Source organism: Aspergillus chevalieri, chromosome 3 (genome assembly GCF_016861735.1).
Source record: "Aspergillus chevalieri M1 DNA, chromosome 3, nearly complete sequence".
Classification (NCBI taxonomy): domain Eukaryota; kingdom Fungi; phylum Ascomycota; class Eurotiomycetes; order Eurotiales; family Aspergillaceae; genus Aspergillus; species Aspergillus chevalieri.
In genome coordinates this window covers 554,483-575,115 of record NC_057364.1, presented here as the reverse complement: position 1 = coordinate 575,115, position 20,633 = coordinate 554,483, and the positions used below count along the sequence as shown (strand labels likewise).

At 48.3% G+C, this 20,633-nt stretch overlaps 7 protein-coding genes across 7 annotated transcripts; 1 reads left to right on the top strand and 6 right to left on the bottom strand.

Moving 5' to 3' along the window:
- Nucleotides 1–304: 304 nt before the first annotated feature.
- ACHE_30202S (purine-cytosine permease family protein) lies at nucleotides 305–1,993 on the bottom strand (the record flags this gene model as incomplete). The annotated part of the gene is made up of 4 exons (XM_043276794.1): nucleotides 305–442; nucleotides 492–1,251; nucleotides 1,305–1,528; nucleotides 1,598–1,993. 4 exons carry the CDS (start codon nucleotides 1,991–1,993, stop codon nucleotides 305–307), a joined length of 1,518 nt encoding a protein of 505 aa, XP_043134737.1.
- A 1,661-nt stretch (nucleotides 1,994–3,654) lies between these two features.
- On the bottom strand, nucleotides 3,655–3,969 carry ACHE_30201S (uncharacterized protein; the record flags this gene model as incomplete). Its single annotated transcript, XM_043276793.1, has 1 exon — nucleotides 3,655–3,969. The coding sequence occupies one exon, from the start codon at nucleotides 3,967–3,969 to the stop codon at nucleotides 3,655–3,657; it is 315 nt and encodes a 104-aa protein (XP_043134736.1).
- A 2,632-nt stretch (nucleotides 3,970–6,601) lies between these two features.
- On the bottom strand, nucleotides 6,602–8,293 carry ACHE_30200S (uncharacterized protein; the record flags this gene model as incomplete). The annotated part of the gene is made up of 1 exon (XM_043276792.1): nucleotides 6,602–8,293. The coding sequence occupies one exon, from the start codon at nucleotides 8,291–8,293 to the stop codon at nucleotides 6,602–6,604; it is 1,692 nt and encodes a 563-aa protein (XP_043134735.1).
- A 4,096-nt stretch (nucleotides 8,294–12,389) lies between these two features.
- Nucleotides 12,390–13,742, bottom strand: ACHE_30199S (DUF2252 domain-containing protein; the record flags this gene model as incomplete). Its single annotated transcript, XM_043276791.1, has 1 exon — nucleotides 12,390–13,742. The coding sequence occupies one exon, from the start codon at nucleotides 13,740–13,742 to the stop codon at nucleotides 12,390–12,392; it is 1,353 nt and encodes a 450-aa protein (XP_043134734.1).
- A 946-nt stretch (nucleotides 13,743–14,688) lies between these two features.
- Nucleotides 14,689–15,924, bottom strand: ACHE_30198S (alcohol dehydrogenase family protein; the record flags this gene model as incomplete). Its single annotated transcript, XM_043276790.1, has 4 exons — nucleotides 14,689–15,320; nucleotides 15,382–15,688; nucleotides 15,743–15,823; nucleotides 15,877–15,924. The coding sequence occupies 4 exons, from the start codon at nucleotides 15,922–15,924 to the stop codon at nucleotides 14,689–14,691; spliced, it is 1,068 nt and encodes a 355-aa protein (XP_043134733.1).
- A 594-nt stretch (nucleotides 15,925–16,518) lies between these two features.
- Nucleotides 16,519–18,134, bottom strand: ACHE_30197S (NAD-dependent succinate-semialdehyde dehydrogenase; the record flags this gene model as incomplete). Its single annotated transcript, XM_043276789.1, has 3 exons — nucleotides 16,519–16,613; nucleotides 16,681–17,013; nucleotides 17,279–18,134. 3 exons carry the CDS (start codon nucleotides 18,132–18,134, stop codon nucleotides 16,519–16,521), a joined length of 1,284 nt encoding a protein of 427 aa, XP_043134732.1.
- Nucleotides 18,135–18,516: 382 nt separating this feature from the next.
- Nucleotides 18,517–19,506, top strand: ACHE_30196A (N-acyl homoserine lactonase family protein; the record flags this gene model as incomplete). Its single annotated transcript, XM_043276788.1, has 3 exons — nucleotides 18,517–19,073; nucleotides 19,128–19,287; nucleotides 19,339–19,506. The coding sequence occupies 3 exons, from the start codon at nucleotides 18,517–18,519 to the stop codon at nucleotides 19,504–19,506; spliced, it is 885 nt and encodes a 294-aa protein (XP_043134731.1).
- Between the last annotated feature and the right edge of the window lie 1,127 nt (nucleotides 19,507–20,633).

The window sequence follows — 20,633 nt, the reverse complement described above, 5'->3', positions numbered from 1 at the left end:
TAGGGTTGTTGAGGTTTCGAGGACAGTCAACTTCAAAGCATGCGGCGCCTTTCCTGACTACAATCCAGAACTCCGAACATAAATGTTTTCTTGACAGAGAGTCTACCGTCTCATCTTCTTTCTCTTGACTGAAACCCTGCCAGAAACAAACCGGGATATTCGTGTACTTGAATCGCAACCTGGACACGAATCTCTACGCGCGCATGACAACGTTTGGAACCAAAAGTATTCTATTGGCGCTAAATTATGCGAGTATACTGCTATGCAAGCATCTCAAATTACCTATATCATTCTCTGATCGCGCTCAGCGGTCGCAAAACCGCACCTCCAACATTCTCAACGGAGGATAGGCAAGAATCGTAAAGCCTGCACCAAGCCAAATACCCAGCTCACAGCCACCAGTAATGGCTTTTGCGACTGGTCCGGTGTAGTACGCTTGGTCCTGTATCTGTGAGCAAAGAGTTGTAATTTGAATGTGATAGAGTACTAACCATGCCAACAATTGCCCCGGCCCAGCCAACCAGAAACGATATACCAGCTGCGATTCCAACAGGTAGTTTCCTCCGATTATTCCAGATGGACCAGTCGTAATCCTTACCTCGGTTGAAGAGCACGTCTTGCTCGATCACAATCATGAGCCAGATAATAACCCAATACCCAATCAGTGGTAAGAAGTTCCCAAAGATCTGGTACAACGAGTTCCGCCCACCGATAGCACAGCCCGCATAGATGACGGTAGTGAGAATCGTAAACACAGGCCTCGGAATCCTCTGCCAGAAGTTCCCCAACATCTGAAAATTCATCGACATCGAGTACGACCCAGGCGCATTATTCGAAACCACGCCCACCATATTGACAATAGCACAGAAGCTCCCAAACGCCCCAAGCCGGTTATAAGCAGCCATTAGCAGTCCTCCCGGCGTACCATCATAGATCGCTGCCCATTGTGGATTATGCGCGACACCCGTCCCGAGACCAACGCCCATAAGGATCGTGATCATCATGGAGAAGCATCCAATTACGGTCACGGTCCATGTCTTCCAGCGCTTAATGTCGGGTGGGTAGTATACGTAGTAATCCGCGGCGATAGGGACCCATGCTAGGCTGACAGAGAAGCAGAGTGAGAAGAAGGATAGGCGCTTTGCGTTGACGCGCTCTGGGGATCCGATTGACGCGGTGTCGAAATCAAATTGGGGCCATGCTGTTCCCGCCATGATGCAGAGCACCATAAGTTGGGGTAGCCATGCGATTCTTGAGGTTACATGTCAGCATCGAGAAAGAAAACCGCAGCACTTGGGCAATACCTCTCATAGAACTGAAACACACTCATTCCGAAGGTGGCCATGATCCAGCTTGCAAGAGCGACAATGATAATGCCGACGATGACGGAAACGTGCCCTCCTGATACCTTGGAGAGCAGTTGGCCTCCGACCACGCAGTTCATCATGCCGTATCCGAGATTCGTCAAGATATTGAGCGCACAGCACACCTTGCTAGGATAGTATCCCATAAAGTAGCGTGCGACAATCTATTACAGTAAAATGTAAGCCATGATTCAACTTCAAACCATGCCGATACCACCCCCGTTGACACATACAAGAGTCCGATTCCCACTCCGCGGGCCCCAAGTACTCATATACCCAACAGCCACATTCCCCAAAAGATTTCCACAAATCGCACAAATCACCGCATCTTTATAACTCAACTTCATTACAAGTGTCCCCATAGACCCCGCGGTAATATTGTTTATGGCCATGCCCATGCTGAACCACATGACTAGCATCTCCAATGCTGCCCACGTGGTGGGCTTTCGGCGCTCTTCGAGGGGAATCGGTTCGATGCCGCGGACTTCCAGACCGCTGATGTTCTCGGCCCATTTTTCGTAGCGTGATTTGTGGACTAGGTTGATGGAGGGATTTTCACGCTCGGGTTCGTCTTGGCTGTCGGTGCGGACTTGTTGGACCCGCTGGTCCTTCTCGATGTCTGGCCCCATGGGCGTATAACGACCAAAAGGAAAGGGGCAAGAAAGAGAATAAAAATTGCCGTTACGCTATAGTATCTGTTGACTCGAGCACATGGGCGAGAGAAGTCAGAGACAGTTAATGGCAAAGGACTCAACCGAACTCATAAAGTTCGCGATAGGGCTGGCTAGGGATTATATGCCTCGAGTCCAAATATTCCACGAGATGCCATCGTTACTCAGTGGAACGGTCTTGACATCACTTTATCTACCACCGTGTCACACCCTGCACCACTCCAGCAGGATCAAGGCATCGCATTCCACAGCCATCACGAGCAAAATTCGACAACCCACCCTCCCTTCGCAACACCAACCACAATCACGCAAAGTGTGCGGGTAACCGTCGGCCCGTCTGGCCTACCTACCTTTGTTATCTGGAGTAGGCCTTGAGGATGATCATTGTGATAGGTTGTTGTGAGCATGTACGACCACAACTTGAGGATCTGTATCTGGAGGTGATCTAATCGACATCCCCGGAATCTCTGCAGTCAAAACCGGGAGGTTGAGTTGGGATTTTGGCTCTTTCCGTTTGTAATATTACCCCTTCGATCCCAAATTCTTCCCCAGGGTTACAGAGAGCAGGTACCTGCTTACTGACTGGGTCCCCGGCGAATTGGTGCGCAGAATTCCCTGTCCTCCGGAGCTATTTGATAGCATAGCATACCGCGCACTGACCCGCCCTCCGCACTGACGATTGGTTAAATCAGTGCCGGCTTTTGAGTTTAACAATGCGTCGATTGGTATGTGAGACTTATGCAAGGAGAGAGAAACGTCGGGGCGAGTATTGCTACATTCGAGGCACATCTTGTCCGACGAGCATTGTGCGTATCTTGACAATTCTCCGGTAGAGTTACTGCCCTAATCTGTGGAAATACGGTTGTCACTTTACGAACCATGGGTACCCTGTGTTTGTTTCTATTATAGATTTGACATGTTTTTTTTTTTTTTTTTTGAAGTGCTCAATGGTGATGATTTTAGACATGCAACTCACAAAACGCCCTCATAATTACCACTGCGCCATTCAATCATAAAACCACCTCTTCCGGCCACAGCTGCGCCGAACTATCCGTGTCATCTTTTCTACGTCCTCTAGCTGCGCCATTACTTACAGCCACACAACTGCCTCCAGTACCGAAGTCATTAGCTATAGCATTACCGCCTCCGGAAACACAGTTTATTTCAACGGTGTTATTATCTCTAACACGGCAAGCATTAGCTACATCGTTGACTTTGACCCCAGAGATTCGCATATAATGCCTTCTCCAGTTACATCAAGAACCCCACTGGTATAAAAGTGCCAGAGATGCTCGGAGAAGTCGAAGACTCCAGAAGGCCGAAGTTACCGGAGATACCAAACACCCCAGAAAAACCAGACTGCGAGCGGACGTTCGAGCGCGCTCATGAACCAATCTTCTCCACTATAAGGTCCCAATTCGAAACTTCCTACAATGCACGACTGGACTGGTTCAAGCCGTATTTGAACTAGAAAGTCTCGGAACCGCTAACCTGCAACGCCAGCGCCGTCTGACAGAAGAGCAAAAAGCAAAAAAAGTCACAGTGATGATGACAATCTTTCAGAATACATAATCGTGTCGTCAGATACGGAAACGAAAACAGAGCCAGAAGACCTAGACCTAGACCCAGACTTGGAAGGAGAGTTCATCAAGCTGCGCGAGAAATACTGGGAACACCAAATCCACTTGAACTCGCTTGTCGAGACGCGGCCCATCGATGTTGGCACGGTAGATGAGGTACTTCTCCTGCGCAGCCACAGGGACCGACATAACCGCACTTTCGCTTGGAGACTGGAGCGTGAGAAATGCGCGGCTAATGAACGTTGTTGTGGGCGGACTTGTGGCTGCTGTGAGAGGGTTTTGGGGAAGTATCTGAAACCCATTAAAGGTGGAGAGGAAAGAAGTGAGAGGAAGGAAGTGCAGGTTTTGGGACATTGTACGGTTGAGTGTGGTTGTATAGTGGTGAGCGGGTGTTATACGCCTCATCCGGGATCTGCCTCCTGTATATGGGGATAGGTGGAATGGAGGTATGTATGTATGTATGTATATTTCATTCACGCATGTGTCAGCCATATGGGCCGATTGGCGGCAGGTCACTGTAGGTGGCTGGGCATGGCCACAAACTTTCTATCTATATACAGGATATAGAGCCCGTGGTCTTCTGACCCGATTTGGCAGACTGCCTCGTTTTTAATATACAGATACAAAGCCACTTCCTTACACCACATATAGGGCTCGTCCCTCATTGCAGATACACCTTTCAAACACAGGCCAAGAGATAATAAGTATACTGCAACATCCTTAGGCCATGTCAGTACATGACTTTGTCTGTATTCCCCTCCCATCCAAGCTCAGGCCCCCCTACTAGAGGTGTAGGGTACGACGAGCATCCGTGGTAAATGATGGCCGGTGTAGGATTCGAACCTCCGTCACTGCATTGAACTCTTAAATTCTAGTAAGGGAGCCCCTCAAACCTTACTGTCCAATAAGAGTTACTGTATGTGACCACCCAGATGGCGCTTTACCACTTACGCCATCCCGGCAGGTGGAATGGAGGTAGAGCGTATCTGTTGGCTAGCCAGTCTGTAACCAACGATGGAGAAAGTATTGCTTAAATATTTCCTTATTACTTTTACTGTTCAGGTTTGCCTCATCTTTTACCACAATATACCTCGATTGACCTTGCAGAACTACCAGCTGTTTGTAAAGTACATATCAAGTATTGCAGACCCCCACCTTTTCCCCTTTGAACTGAAATCGAAATTTTGTCCATAATAAGCAGGCTAGACGAGTCACAGCAGCGAATTCACTCCTGTTAGCGTTCTTGCAAAGATTACTTTTCGACTTCATAAACCAACTCCACAAACATCTTAGTAGAGGAGCGCTCAATCTCCTCGCATTTCAAACACCCCAAAACTATCGCCAACTAGACCACAAGGTCTGCAGCCTACAGAGAAGTCTTAATAAGAAGAGACAGCTATTTAGTCTCCCAGTGTCTCATCTACAATATCTTGAGAAGGCTGCGCAGATGGTTACGAACATGAAGCTTCTTCTCCACCAAGAGATCAAGCCTGTACGCGCACAGAATGAGGGGAAGAAGAGAGCAAGAAAGAAGGCCAATCTAGGTACAAATACTATCCTATCTGTACAGGAAGGACAGGATCGTCTTCAACAGCTTGATACGCAGGTCGAAGAGCAGGTTAAAAAGGCTATATCTAGACCTCGCCAACGCGCACCAAGACATTTTAGTGGTTGCTGGAATGCTGGACATACAAGAAGAAGTTGTCCTAATATAGTTAACGTAATCGGACGCCGAGCGGCGTCGGACAGCGAGCGGCGCGCAAAATGCCTGCAAAGCGCCTGCGGACTGCAACCAGTATCATATCCATAATATAGAACTAACTAAACTATATGTATATATTCACTAGGGCATCTTATCCGTGTATGTCTATGCCACAATTGCTGCACCGTGATGGTGCCCGTTTCTTTGGCTCTCTAGCCTCTTGCAGCTTCTCCGCTTATTGGGCAAGCTGCTGCCCTTCAGCGCCTGTAAGAATCCCTCCCCCTTATATATATAATCTTACAGCTCCACGCTTGCACTTTTGGCGTTGATTGGCTGCATTCGTCACGGAGCGTGAGCGATCGTTATCTGTATAGCATGCTCGGTTACTTCGGCCTGTTCGAGTAGGGCATTCACTGACCATGAACGCTCGTTAGCGGTATGACATGTTTGATCACTTTGACCTGTTTGGATATAGGGCAGAATCCCTTCGCACACACTAGATAGCTCAGTGCTGGCAGGCTAAGCGTCTTTCCTTTCCTTCATCATGTTAGTATTTTGTCAGATAGTCTATGAATAGATTCATATTAAAGCGAGACCGTCACAGCATTAAGGTCTTGGGCCTGCTCCCGGAGCTTGAGAACTTCATGCATAGTAGTCTCCATGGCCTTTGCCAATTGATTAATTGATTGATCAGGCGGGATTTGTGAATGGCGACGATCAGATGTTTGATTAGGTCCATCTGATGCTGGATTTCCTGAGTAGATTATGGTGTCTTTGCAGTCCAAGTTCCATGAAAAGATGATGGACCAGTTATCTTCTTGACAATATCAAGTGCATCCAGCACGTGGATTGAAAGGCACTAGACCTGTTGACCATAGAACTGCCTGAGAGGTGCAAAGCGACTGACATCAAGTGGCTGCAGGTGATGTGATGAATATGATGGCATGTGGAGCGGTATAATTAAGCGATCCCTACAGAAATGTTCGAAGTCGGTAGTGGCATGACTTCCATGGCTATCCAAGATAAGCAGGGTTGGCGGTTAATCCCTGCATACTATGTATTTCTTCTCGAGTATAATTATTATTTGATAGATAGTTGAGTTCTCTACTTCAAAATAATGTCTTTGCGAATATTTGATATAGTCCAATAATCAATTCTTCATTTTCTATACAAGTCTATCTATCGTACGCTGACCCTGCATAGACGGGATCAACGCAATAGTCTGTCCATTGTTCAACCAGCTGACTCTGGCTCTCAGTGGTATTCCGTATGTCTATAACAAGCCTATTCATAATGAACAGACGCTGCATAAGCTGGATCCACACCGTCAATTTGTCCGACACTGGCGGCATTATTAGCGGTGATAGTCGTATTTCCAACTGTGAAACTCTCAATTGAAAAGTCTGTAACCGTGATCTGCTTTCCATTGTTGATGTCATACCACACAGGCATCCAGCTATCGGTAGTATTGAGAGATGAAGGCTCGAAGGTCTCAATGAACACATTTTTAATGGAGATATTATCCAAATTCTGTATTGGGTTGATCCGGAACAGGGCGGAAGATGGTCCTTCAGCTCTGAAATTCGACCAGGTAATGTTTCGGACTGTCATGTTGCTGTTGCCTGTTGAGTGATTTGAAGAAAGGCCATCAGGAGCGTAGAGGTAGTTGTTGACTGCGCTAAAGATGCCCGGATTGTTGTATGCACTTTGGTATGCTTGATGGATGACATCGATTTTGTCGAATAGAACATTCTCTGTGCTTCTGGGTGTCCATCCAAACTCGACCACCGGAGCCACGCTCTCCTTCCACATGATGATATTCTGCGCTGTCACGTTCGAGTAATACATCTTCAAGCCATCATCATTGGTATGGTAAAACACATCCTGTACAATCGAGCCAGGGTACATTTCCAACCCGTCAGTCTGGCCATAGAACGCGCCGACCTGCTTATAATCATTGACTCTGCATGTGATCAGATCCAGACTGTTTCCAGTCCAGTCCATGCTGTTGAACGGAGGAGCGCTGGCGGTCACACCATTCAGGATAAATGTCTGGCTGCTGTTGCCCAGAGTCCCGCGCCACATTCGGAGTCCGTTGTTGTTGGCCCCGGTGGCCTTTTGGTATCCAACATCCGGATCGGCATACCAGACGTATTGCTCTCCGGAAAGAACCCCATGGCCGCTGACTTTCACCTCGGATGCGGTGGACAGGAACTCCACGGCGCCTTTCACGTATGCGCCGGGGGCGATGTAGACCCAAGTCACACTGGGGCTAAGAACCATGTGGTCTTGACCGGTGAAGTAGTACACGCCCGGGTTGAAGATGACCGTCGATGCAGTTGTAGTGTTAAGACCGAGGACCCGTCCTGGTTTCGGGGCGATGGCGTTGGAGGAGTCCGATTGGGGCTTGAGCGAGGAGTTCTCGAACGGGCTTGCAAAGATCAGGAGCGCACGGGAAGGTTGCTTCGCACCACTGGGAGCAAGGGAAATCAGATCATCGTCAAACTCGACCGAGAAGCGGTATCCATGGGGGCTGTAAGGAACGGTGATGTAAACGCTGTTGTTGTCGTATCTCACCGGGAAGTTCAGAGTTGTGGGGCGAATGACGATGTTGCTGCTGGAATAGGAAGCATTCCGGCTAATTTTCACAGTGGCGTCGCGAGAGTAAAGGAATGAAGTCCACGCCTGGGTTTGGTTGTAGCTTTGCGTATACTGCAACTGGTCCGACATTCCATTTGCGGGAATAGCTTCATAGACGAAGGAATCATAGTAGGGGCTGGTTTGACCGGGAGTAGTGCGGACTTGGACCGAGTAGAGTCCTGACTGGCGCACATTATCATCGGCAACTGGGGTCTGGGTGTTGATCTCACCGGTGTTATGCCACCAGGTGAGCAGTTGGCTGTTGTTCGCTGTCACAGCAGCTTGGGCGAGTTGGAAGGCCACAGAAAAGGTAAAAAAGTACGCTGCGGAGCGCATTGTGATGGTGGCGGTGGGATGGAATCTGATTTGGGAATCTATACTCTTCGTCAGTGGAATACTACTGCCTTTATACCCTTCATCAGATGAATTAGCAAGGTAGTATGCCGCATAGAATGGGTGGTGAGACACTAGCTCATACGGAGTATACTTAACCTTATTCTCACATCCCTTCCCCGATAATTCCCCGCTCCCCACTGTTGCGTCCATTGTCTGATATTCCCACTGATTGTCAGGGCGTTTCGTATTCGACTACGTATTTACCATGCAGAACCTTTATACATGCATTCAACCATGTTATGTAGCAAAAATTCAACTAGTCAGACCATCTGAGACACCTAGCAATGGATATAAGGCTAGCTCGTGTACCTCTCTTGGCAATTGTCAACCCCAATGATATTCTGGCCTCCGATAATTTTCCACCGAGTGTCTCCACAAGAGTGGGAAATTGGGAATGTTGAAGTGAATATCGCGCAAATGGGAAAACGGGAGTTGATTATCATAACCTAGTCAGGTCACCGTATGAGGGGATAGAGGAAGAGTAGATAGACAGACTGTATATAAACCGTTATAATGAGCTAAAAGAGAAAGCCCACTTATCTCATTATAACGGGGTTCCCGCTATGTTATAAGTTAGTTGATAAAATTGTCAAAAAGCTTCAATATTTGGTGGTTGCGGCGGAAATCCGCGGCTCGGCCGTGAATTATGTTATCTACAGAATGTGCAATAGTGAACAAGAGGATTAGAGCCCTGTTTGCTCATATTGCAACAGACTGGGAGGCATTAATCATAATAGTAATAATAACAATTGCAAATATAATCACGGACTAAATATTGCAACAGTTCACTGGACTTCATACGGCACTAGCGCCTCAGGCTTCAAGACACTGGTCCGTGATGAAGGTTTAACGCCGCAGTCGACCTTGTCAAGCATCTAAACTGGGTTCCATTGGCCCATTATTTCCGTTGCCTGAAACTGATTTTTCTTTTTCTTTTTTTTTTCATATGTATACATGAATGAAATGGGTGCAGGTGATTGGGGTGGGGGGCTATCCCTGTTGTACCCTCATTTTTACCAAAACGGTAAGCCGATCCACCCATATGTACTATAGATCCAGGCCAGATGATGTTATTGCTTATGGGTTGTGGTGTGGGTTGAATAAGCTCTCAACCCGCTTCAACTCGCTCCGAATGCAACTCTAGCATGGACGCTGGGCTCATTGAGCTGGTATAGTTAAATTAATACTGAGGATTTTCTCATGTTATCTTGTTATATACGCCTTCATATTCAATCAATTGCCTGGCATGACAATATACATATGTATGTGCCTGATATGTCTATATGCGGTAAGCATTCAATAAATAAGGTAGCTTGTACCAGCGTGTATCACGGGCTCGGAATAGTAGATAATAAAGAATTGATATTCCTATCGAGACTATTGTAGCCATCGATGAGAATATCAAATCTGAGAAGGAAAAATGAGGAGGAAGCTATCGACAGGAAAAGGGGCTTTTGTCTATGGGTTGCACGGTCTCGCCAAGTGCTTTCTATGTCTGCATGGATAGCGACATTTGTTGATATCAGCCACTGCGGCGGCATCGTGGCATTGAGCCAGCATTGAGGCATCAAGCTGTCACAGGTGAAAGGTATAAATTATGAAAAGACAAAGTAGAGACAAGAAGGCAATTTCATGCTCTATTTAGACTATTACTATGGGTATGTCAAAACTTTAAAATGTGTCCGCTTGAATATATTGATATAATCCACTTTATGAGCAATCGCCATAACCACTCTAGCTCTTCTCGGAATGACAGCACGGGTAATCAAACCAACGTACGGAGTGATTGTCCACGGAGGACCCGCCGGCAAGGAATCAATCAACACCGATAATCAGCAAAGAGCTATTGAGAAGATTGAAACAGAGAATGCGGTGCTCCATGAAGGAGCAAAAGTGACATATGTCGGGTGGCTGACCAAAGAGCGGAAAAGAAAAACAACCTCCTCCCTCATTGTGGAACCCACCACAAGTATCACGCTAATCGCGCCATCCGAGAAGGGCTGGTGCTAAATGCAACCCACCGCGACTGTGTCCTATATGATCGGTCATGCCGACTCAAGCAGTGCGACCGATGCCACGAATATGATCACATCGGACCTCAGTGAGACGCCGAAGAGCGATGCGGATATCGCGGTAATCCACTTATTCGAGAGCTTACAATTCTTGACTCTGTGGCTTATGATCTACAGGACCCTGAGGAGCGAAGGGAGATCTCGAGACTTCTTGTTGGTCTTCTGAGACGCCTTGATGCTGCAGATTTTCGAATTTCTAGCTCGCTCCATGTCAAATTGCTATTCGTGAAGTATCTAACTATTGGACAGTGTATCATACAGTGTTTAATATGAAATAGATCCATCTAACTCATGTAGTTTCTGACAGAGTTGTCGCAGAACCATATCCTGCAATATCTTCCAAACAGAACTTAAGTGAAATAGATCCTCCCAAACTAGGATTCGCCCTAGTCAGAAGGAAGGCCGCATCCTCATATAGTGGTGGCATGCTGCATGATGCAGAGTTCAGGCAAAGCCGCAGCAAAGTGTACAAACAAAGGGTAGCAAAGATGAAGTATCAGTGCATGACTACCACAAAGGGATCGCTTAGGCACATACGCATGCAATCTCTTTGATTCATATTAGACCATAACTTTGCCAGATAGCCCTTCCATCGCAACAGGGAAATCTTATAAATTGCAGCAATCCATTTTTTATTTCTCCCCATTGGTCTTCTGCGATCTTTCAGTTAGGCCTAGCCAATATCTGGTATTTCAATGCTATATTCTCACGGAGATTGTCCTTGACGTTGCCTTTGAAATACCTCTGACAGACTCATCACACAATGCATTTTATTCCCACAAATTCCGAGATCACTGAGAGCTACTCAAACGGAAGCCTTGTTGACTTCCCCAGCAAACCCTCTGATCTGACCAAGAAAGACCTGTATGTGTCAGGATCCAGGTGGGGGCAAACACACCTTAAGGCTCTACGGGTACAGCTCATTGAGTCTGTCTCACCAGAACGGATTTTCCCCTGTCAGTTTCTCCCCCCGTCTGACGACCCAGATACGCAGTATGACTGCTTTTACACCCGGTATGCCGTTGACCATATTTACTAGTTTTCACAAAATCAAGAACCGAAACAGGGAAAGCCTCTGAGGACACTCTGAAGGACTGGTACCTTTTCGCTCCCGAATTTGTACACAACCGTTCTGTCAGCTTGTCCAGTAATCTAGTAACACTCATGACTACGAGGCCTGCTCATATCGAGGGCACAATCGCAGCACTGTGCTGGTTTGTCCTGCTTTCCTAATTGCAATAAACTGTGATTTAGATAGCCGTTGGATAATTCCCTGTTGTACAGCAGGGCGGACAGGGCAGTTGAGGTGATCTGCTGAGAAGGGGTCGCAGCAGTTGGCACAGTAAGGGATTGGTGCTTCCTAATGATCGTGATGGGAATGTAGCTCTTCATCTTGCTGCAGATGCGGCACCTGGGTATGCGGGTGCAGGTACGGGGTTTGTGGTAGTCCCAGCACTGTGTGCACTGTTCTATGCGGGTTTGGAAGTTTCAGCTTGACTTTACAGTCTTCCAAAGAGGTGGACCCATTTCGGGACTGCTTGAGCTTGGGCACCTGGGAACGGCCATGATAAATGTGCTGGATAGCAGATTCTTAGTTGAGTGATAGAACTTCGAAGGGAACAGCCTGTCTGAAACTCGGGCTCATCCAGGGCCATCTGCTCAGTTATGGGCATTTAGGTCCCATCATAACCGGTATATTGCTGGGGCATGTTTGGTAGAGCGAAGATGGCCCATTCCCGTTCAATTTCAATCTTGGCACCTTGTATTAAGTTCTCTAGAGCCTCCCTGCGTTCAATGGGGGTGTGAAGACCCAGGCCATCCTTAGGCCAAGATCATAATCATGAAATCAGCTTCCTGGTAGACGCTATGAAGAGGTCATGTGACATGTTCCACAATTTAGTATATAAGGAGTAGATGTGGAAGACGGGTGTGTTAAAAACTTTAGGTACTACACAAACAAGAATTTAATCACAGTCAACATCAGTAGGCAGGCCCGGGATGCAGCCATTGCGGAACATGTCCACGAAGATGTGGTGGTCACGCCGGGCCTGGGCTCCATACTCATGCGCAAATCCAACAAGCAAGTCCGCGAATCGGCCTTCATCAATCGCGATGGCCGCATGAATAGCCTTCTCGGGCGAAAACGGCATTAGTTCCCAGTGGCTGCTGTCGTCGTCTCCGGCCCCGTGCATCATGGCGGTGGCCCGACCCAGGTCGGCGACCACCATCGCCATCTCCTCCGGGTCGTTGATGTCTGACCAGTCAAGATCCACCGCGTACGGCGAAACTTCTGCGACGAGCTGGCCTGCACCATCAATCTCGGTCCAGCCGAGCCATGGGTCTGCGTGCGCTTGCAGTGCGCGCTGCGAGATCACTGTTCGGTGACCCTCGTGGTGGAAGTAGTCGGAGGCCGCACTGTTTGTGACGTGTCGGGAGACAGCTGCGGCTTGGGACTGCTTCATGTATATCACCACGTCATTCTCCAGGGCTTCGCTGTTGCCTTCAAGTAGGATATTGTACGATGGGAGGCCTGCGCTGCCGATGCCGACACCACGACGTCCCACCACGTCTTTAATGCGGTAGGCGCTCTCGAAGCGGCCCTTATTTGACTTGGGTAGTGTCTCCAGATAGCGATAGAAGGCAGCTGCAACTTTCTCTCGTGTGGCAGAGTCCAGCTCAACTGCACCGCCGCCCAGGGTGAAGCGCCGCTCGAAGTCAACAATCTCGGTCATCGAGTCAAGTAGCCCGATGCGATTCTGCGTGCGAGCGGAGTGCAACGCTTCCAGCAGCGGGCCCTCGGCCGTGTCTAGAGTAAAGCGAGGCACCTCATTCTGATTGGCGCTAGTGGCTAGGGTGTGAATACGCTCACGGTAGGCCGCGGCGTACGCCCGGACAAGTTTGGTGATCTGCTTGTCGCTGAGGGCTTTCGCGTATCCGATCAGGGCAATCGAAGCGGCGAAGCGTTTAAGGTCCCAGGTGAAAGGGCCGACATATGCCTCGTCGAAGTCGTTGACGTTAAATATTAGTCGGCCCTGGGAGTTCATGTACGTGCCGAAGTTTTCTGCGTGTAGATCGCCATGAATCCAAACCCGGCTGGTTTGGTCGTTCAGGAATGGGCCATCATGCTGCTCCTGCTTTAGATCGTGGTAGAAGAGACATGCGCTACCGCGGTAGAAGGCAAACGTCGAGGCCGCCATCTTGCGGAACTTGACCTGAAATGCGGTAGGGTCTGCTGCAAGAAGGTCACTGAACGTGGCGCCGAAGACATTGAGGATCTCCTCGCCTCGCTGCTCGATGGAGGGCTGTTCGACTGTCATGATGAGTACGTGTTTTTCGATGGTTTCTTGATTGATTGAAAAGACAAGACAGGCTGCCCAACAAATATATGCTCTTATCCCATGGCGGTTATATGTTCTCACCCCTTGGCGGTGCGGAAACAAGATCTTGGCCGGGTTCCACTATCTGTCATTAGGGCTTCCGTAATTGGGATCATGCAGCAGCCAAGAGTCGGGTGGATAAAGCGTTTTGACCTAGTCGTGTGGCACAGCTTCGTAACCACTGCGACATAGCAACGGAGCAATCAATGCCAGTCAGGTAATTTTTCATCCTCGAAAAAGGGGAAGCGAGCTATGACCCTCCATTCAACCTGCCGCGACTCAGCCATTGATCTCCTGGTCGCAAATCATAGTTGTCAACTGTAACCGATCATGATTCAGTCAAGGATGGATGAAAGAGTGCGTTTTGACCTACTCACTTGTCTCTTGGAAACCCAAGTAACCAAGTCACAGTAAGCTGCATCGCCTAAACCCAAGAGTCACCACCGAGGCCGGAAGAACTCGGATTAGAATATTATACCTGCAGTTCCCAGGATCAGGATTCCCCTCTGCTTTTTCCATCCGATAGTTCGTTTGGTCCCTGCTGCTAGGGTGCTCAGCCACAGATCCCTTATCAGTGCAAATGTTTCTGCCCCTCCACGCAATGCCTCTCAGAGGATGACGGAGCCCACAGTGTAAGATGATAGTGGATTATACTACAATAATACTATGGTCATCGTAATCCCAAATCCTTTTGCGTGGTCATCTAATAATGGAAATAACTAAACTGTCAATATGCCGAAGATAAATACAATAATCACTAAACCATAACTAATTTTGTTAGCCCTCATGACGGTCCCGGCTGACTCCCATGCCAATGATGATGTTTGCTTCTGTGACTAGACCCCTGAGGTTCATCCCCAGAACTCCTATTCACTACTAGATCTCCCTAAGCGCCCATCTTGAAAACTATCTTATTAGTTTTCCGTGCTTCGAAGTCCTTATACGCCTGGGGTGCATCCTCAAGTGCCATCGTCTTGCCACCCAAGAAGGCGACCTTAGGATAAATCTCCTGGAACAGCTTCAATGCCTCGTCAAAGACACTGCGCACAGGACATCTCCCAAAGGCCATGGTGACGTTCTTACCATAACACATCAGACCATTCAAAGAAATTTGCTCTGTATGGATACCGACGGAACTGATCTGGCCCCACGGTCTGATCATATCGAAAGCGAGCATGAAAGCATCCGTATGTCCAACAACCTCTATAACCACATCTGCCCCACGATCCCCGGAAGCTGCTTTCACCTTGCCCAGGGGATCATCATTCAAGTTGATTGGGATAGCGCCTAGCTTCTGGGCTTCCGCAAGTCGCTCTGGAACAGAGTCGATTGCGTACACGGTTTTGACCATGCTGAGCGCACACGCGATTATACAGAGACCCACGGGGCCGCAGCCGATGACTACAGTAGTGTACTCCTCTCGATCGCGCCGTTCAAGATTCTTCAAGAAGCGTGACGCAGCGAAATATCCGGTTGGAAAGATATCTGCCATGAGAACAAGAAGGTCCTCGGGAACGCCTTTGATGAATTAGCTATGTTCAGAAAAGTGTTAATTTTTTGGAGATTATTTATGACAGACCTTTAGGTGTCCTAACACAGGTCGTCTGTGCTAAGGGTACCCTGACGTATTCAGCTTGCCCACCATCGATTGTATTGGCTGGTGTCGAGTTCCCAAAAAGCTCCCCCTTTGCGCATCGACTTGCTTGACCGCGCAAGCAGTAATAGCACTCCTGACAGGCGGTAAAAAATGGAACAACAACCTGGTCCCCGAGAGCGAAGTCCTGAACAGCTTCTCCCTTTTCGACAACAGTACCAACAAACTCATGGCCACACACAAAACCGACGGGACATTTCAAGTGACCGCGATAGAAGTGCAAATCAGAACCCTGTATGCGTGTAAGCGTATGTAGAGACCAGGTGCATGTTGATATGTTACCCACACATAGTGCTGTGGACGACACCTTTAAAATGGCATCAGTTGGCTCCCGGATGCTAGGATACGGTCGATCTTCAACGGAAACCTATGCCAAGCAAGTTCAGTTTCGATACATCGGCTCGGTAGGCGGTACTTTACCTCGTAGGGCCCTTTCAGGACTACGGCACGCATAGTTGCAGGAGGCATGATTATAGGAGGCTTAGTTTCAGGTGATAAAATGAGCCAAGGCGATCAATTTAGACATTTTCTTCCCAGCAGGAAGAGTCATATTTATGCCTACCTTACTGTATGATCTCATGAATAATCGTGTTTCATAGTTCATAACGCCTCGGCCAACGATCCGCGGCTGTGAGTCGGATATTGCATATAGCCGGGAGATGAGGAGATCTCACCGTGTTGAATGGCCATATAGTTGCCGAGTTGGTTACTTCTGACAGTTAATCACAGACCTAAAGAGAGGGGTCGAGCGGGATACAAGATTTCATCCTTGTGGCCGAACTTTCCATTCAATATGGTGGCTCTGTACCTCGGAATATCCGCAACTTTAAAGAGTGCGGGGTTGTGCCCCGAACCCCAACATCGACACCCGGGGTAATCGGCTTTATCTAATCTTCCTTGTAATGTCCTATCATGAGAGCATCTATACTGTGTGGTGCGCTTAAATCCAACGCTTACCCTCTTCTCAATACAGAATCCAGCAAGCTTTAACTTATAAAGTACATCGTATTTGAATCGTATTGTAGCCACCGCACAAGGAACCCTAACCCTCTACCCAAAATCTCAAGACGATACGTTGATCAAAATACTTTTAACAGTAAGGTACTCATCAATCCCATGTCGTCCTCCTTCGCGTCCATAACCGGACTCCTTGACGCCTTAACATGAGCTGTTAGTGAAAAATCACGAGATCGCGAGGAAAACATTCGAAAATGCTGAACTCACCTCCAAATGGACTCTCACAGGCGCTTAGCATGCCCAGGTTTACACCAACCATACCAACCTCGAGGCTCTCTGCAACTCTCCACATTCGTGATATTGATTCGGTGACGATGAAACTGCCAAGACCAACATCGCAGTCGTTGGCCTTTTCAATTACTTCCTCTTCAGTTTTGAAAGGGAAAAGACCGACAACAGGTGCAAAAACCTCCTCAGTCGTGGTCAGTGACTCCATGGACATGCCGCTCAAGACAGTTGGCTGGAGAAAATATCCCGGAAGGTTATTGGGCTTCGCTGACGCTCCTCCGAGAAGAACGGAGGCACCCCGACTCGTGGCGTCTGAGTTTCGATGATGTTAGCAGATAGTAACAAGGATTGAAAGGAACAGTGTGCATGCCTTTTATATGGACCAAGGCTTTCTCAACCGCTCGCTCATGAGCCAGAGGGCCAATGGCCACGTCGCTGTCTGTACCATTTCCTACTTTTAGTTTCTCAATCCTTTTCACCAATGCAGAAGTGAAGCGGTCATAGACGCCCTCTTGAACAAAAATTCTATTTGCCGTCACACAGGTTTGCCCGGAGCCTCGAAATTTGGCGAGCATACACGCGTCAACAGCGGTTTCTACCTTGGCGTCGTCGAACACGATGAACGGACTGTTACCACCCAGCTCAAGTGAAAGTTTTGTCAAATTGGCACTGCTCTGTTCAACCAAAATCTTTCCAACCCGAGTCGACCCGGTAAAACTGAGTTTCCGGATGAGCTTGGACTTGCAGAGTGCCTCCCCAACTTCTGCCACATTGTTCAGCGTGGTGACCACGTTGACAGTGCCTTTTGGGAAACCGGCCTCCTGTGCCAAGAGAGCCTGGGCAAGGGCGCTGAAAGGCGTCTCCCCAGCTGGCTTCCAGACCGTTGTGCATCCCGCAGCCAACGCCGCACCGACCTTGCGAGTAATCATTGCAATGGGAAAGTTCCATGGTACAAGACACGCTGCGACCCCAATAGGCTCCTTAATAGTCAGGATTCGCTGGCCGAGATTTGCGGCGGGCACGACCTCTCCGTGCGTCCTTTCAGCTTCTGCAGCAAACCAGTCGAGGAACGATGCAGCATAAATCACCTCACCCTTTGCCTCTGCGAGCGGTTTCCCGTTTTCAAGTGTCAGAATGAGAGCCAAGTCCTCAAGATGCTCCATACAAAGAGCATACCATTGCCGCAACCAGCGAGCTCGCTGTCGTGCCGATGTTTTCTTGTAGGATTTGAATGCCTCGTGAGCAGCAGTCACTGCTTTCGCAGTGTCAGTGGCGTTCATTTCCGGCAGAGTGGCGATTGCCTCGAGTGTAGCCGGGTTGACGACATCGAAGGTAGAACCACTGACGGAATCGACCCATAATTCTGCGATGAAGCCCTTTTGTTTGAAGAGATCAGACCTCTTAAGATTCGAAAGACTTGCAATCGGCGCCATTTTCGTAATAATTCACGTAGGAAGTGTTTCGGAGATAGAGTGTTATTTTTGAAGTACGGAAAAGTCTCAGTTGAGACATCCGAAGTATTGTTATAGCTCAAAATGACCATAATATCCGCACAGAAGTAACCGATAGCCCGAATCGGCTACTTCCCCTCCACCTCCCCCCCCCACCCGAAGACACTAACCCGTACAGCCCGATCCCCGCAAGATCTACGGGATCGTCCCTCCAGTTGATGTAAAACTGCGGGGAGAGAGTTTGTCGAATCTATGGAGATTTCACACAAGATGCCCCCCCTGTTACTTGTCTCCCATTTTCATTTTTTCTATATCTTAAATTCAAAATTCCAAGCTCAACCCAAACCCCTTGAGCATTGCAACGATGTCCGCAATCCAGAATCAACTCCAACAAGGCGCTGTCCCTAGCTCTGTGTCGAATGTCTGCCCGCCAGGCACCAAATTCCACGTCTTGGAAGTTGGATGGCTTGAGTGTGACGAAGGCTTCGTGGTTCGAGGCGGCAACACAAGCATGAAAAGCAACGAGAAAGAGTCTTTCGTCAACAAAAGACGAGAGATGCCCATGTACTGCATCTTGATCGACCATCCCCATGAGGGTCTGATTCTTTGGGAGACTGGCTGTGGCAAGGACTATCCCGAGGTCTGGGGCCCGGCTGTGTCTGATATCTTTGCTCGTGTGAAGTATGAACCTCAGCACGAGCTCCGCGCAGCAGTAGAGGCGACGGGCAACAAAATCGAAAATGTCAAGAAGATCATCATTGGCCATCTTCATTTGGATCATGCAGGAGGCCTCGACGAGTTTTTGGACAACAAAGAAGTTGAGGTCTGGGTCCACGAGAAAGAACTACTATCTGCATTCTGGTCCGTCGCCACGGGAGCTGATGCTGGAGTGTATTTGGGACATTACCTTGAATTGTCGTTGTATGTATGTTCCATTCTTTCACCGGATTTTGCGATGGCCTAATCTGGCTATAGGAACTGGAAAACCTTCACGGATGAGCGCTTGGACTTCTGTCAGGGCATCACTCTCCACCACTTGCCCGGACATACGGATGGTTTGGTTGGGATGCAAATCAACATGCTTGAGACAGGTACCTTCCTCTTCATCAGTGATCATTGCCATGTCATTGAGAATGTATGTTACCCTAATAATACGACCTTTGCGGCTATCTAATATTCACAATAGTGGCGTGATGGAATTCCTCAAGGATGGTTGGCAAGAGATCACCCAGCCTGGTTCAGGAGCACTCAGCGTCTCAAGCACCTTGAGCGGATTACGAAGGGCCAAGTTATTCCCGGGCACGATAAGGAAACATTTCTAGCGCTTCAGAGGCAAGCCCAGGTTTTTACCTGAATTGCACAGCTTTTGGAACGTATATCCGTGCCAGTCTCGTTTCGCTTTTCTTTCCAAATTTTTAAATCTCCTTTCAAACATTCTTGTGGTGACTCAGGTTCTAAGTTCCGAAATTCTGGGTGCGAATGCTCATCAATCGCAACAGCCCCTTGCCAATTGCTCGTGGCATTGGGCAAAGTCTGGAAGAATACGTGATGCCATTAACTGAATGGTTACAGTTCATGCAGAGAGTTTAGAAATAGTCATAAATGCATCGTTCAGGCAGTAATTCGCCAGTGGCCGCGCCAAGCTGCTCAGGGCATGTTCAAATCTACGAAAGTATTAGAGCTTCTAACTGACTACTGTAATGAAAAAACACTATAACAGGATTACAAATTGCGGGTGTTTGAATACGTGAGGTTCGAACTTCATCAGGTTGCCTCCAGGCATGATGCTCTGGCAGAGTTATTGCACCGATAATGTCCAGCAAGTGGCGACAGAGCACATTTACAATTGGAACCCCGCTTGTTCAACCGGGCTAGTGGGACGGTCTCAACGGAGAAGCTCAGAGCTTTATGCCGGATGATACCAACAGTCGCAGCAATTTTGTTAGCATGGTGAATGTTGCTTCCGTCATCGTGTAGTTGCCCCCCCCGCCGAGTGAAGAACATTGTCAGAGTTTCCGTAAATGTTCCATCACCGCGTCACATTCTTACTCATTTGCTGCTGCGGAACAGAACATCTCATCGGTGATGAGGATGTGAGAGCCCCCATTGTCCATCAGCAGCTGCATCATTTCCTTAGTATTGTACAATGCAGCCTCAACCAACACTCTTTCCGATGTCAGTAACTCATACAGGCTTGTTAAAGAAGATGACGAACCGCTCAGAGACACCAACAAGGCTTGTCTCAATCCTATTTCGGATATCTGGTCCCCATCTGCTCAGCTTGCCAGTCTGCAATTCCGCGTCAACAATTGTCTCCGCATCGTCACTCAAGCCGCTTTCGAGATTGAAGCATTTGTATTTCTTCAGCTTCTCACAAATATCTGGATCTGGTCGACTAGTTGCCACAAAATGAAGCTTTCCTCGGTGGTTTTCAAGAAGTTATTCCGTAAAGTCTAACAGTTGCTCTCGTTCCTCTTGTCC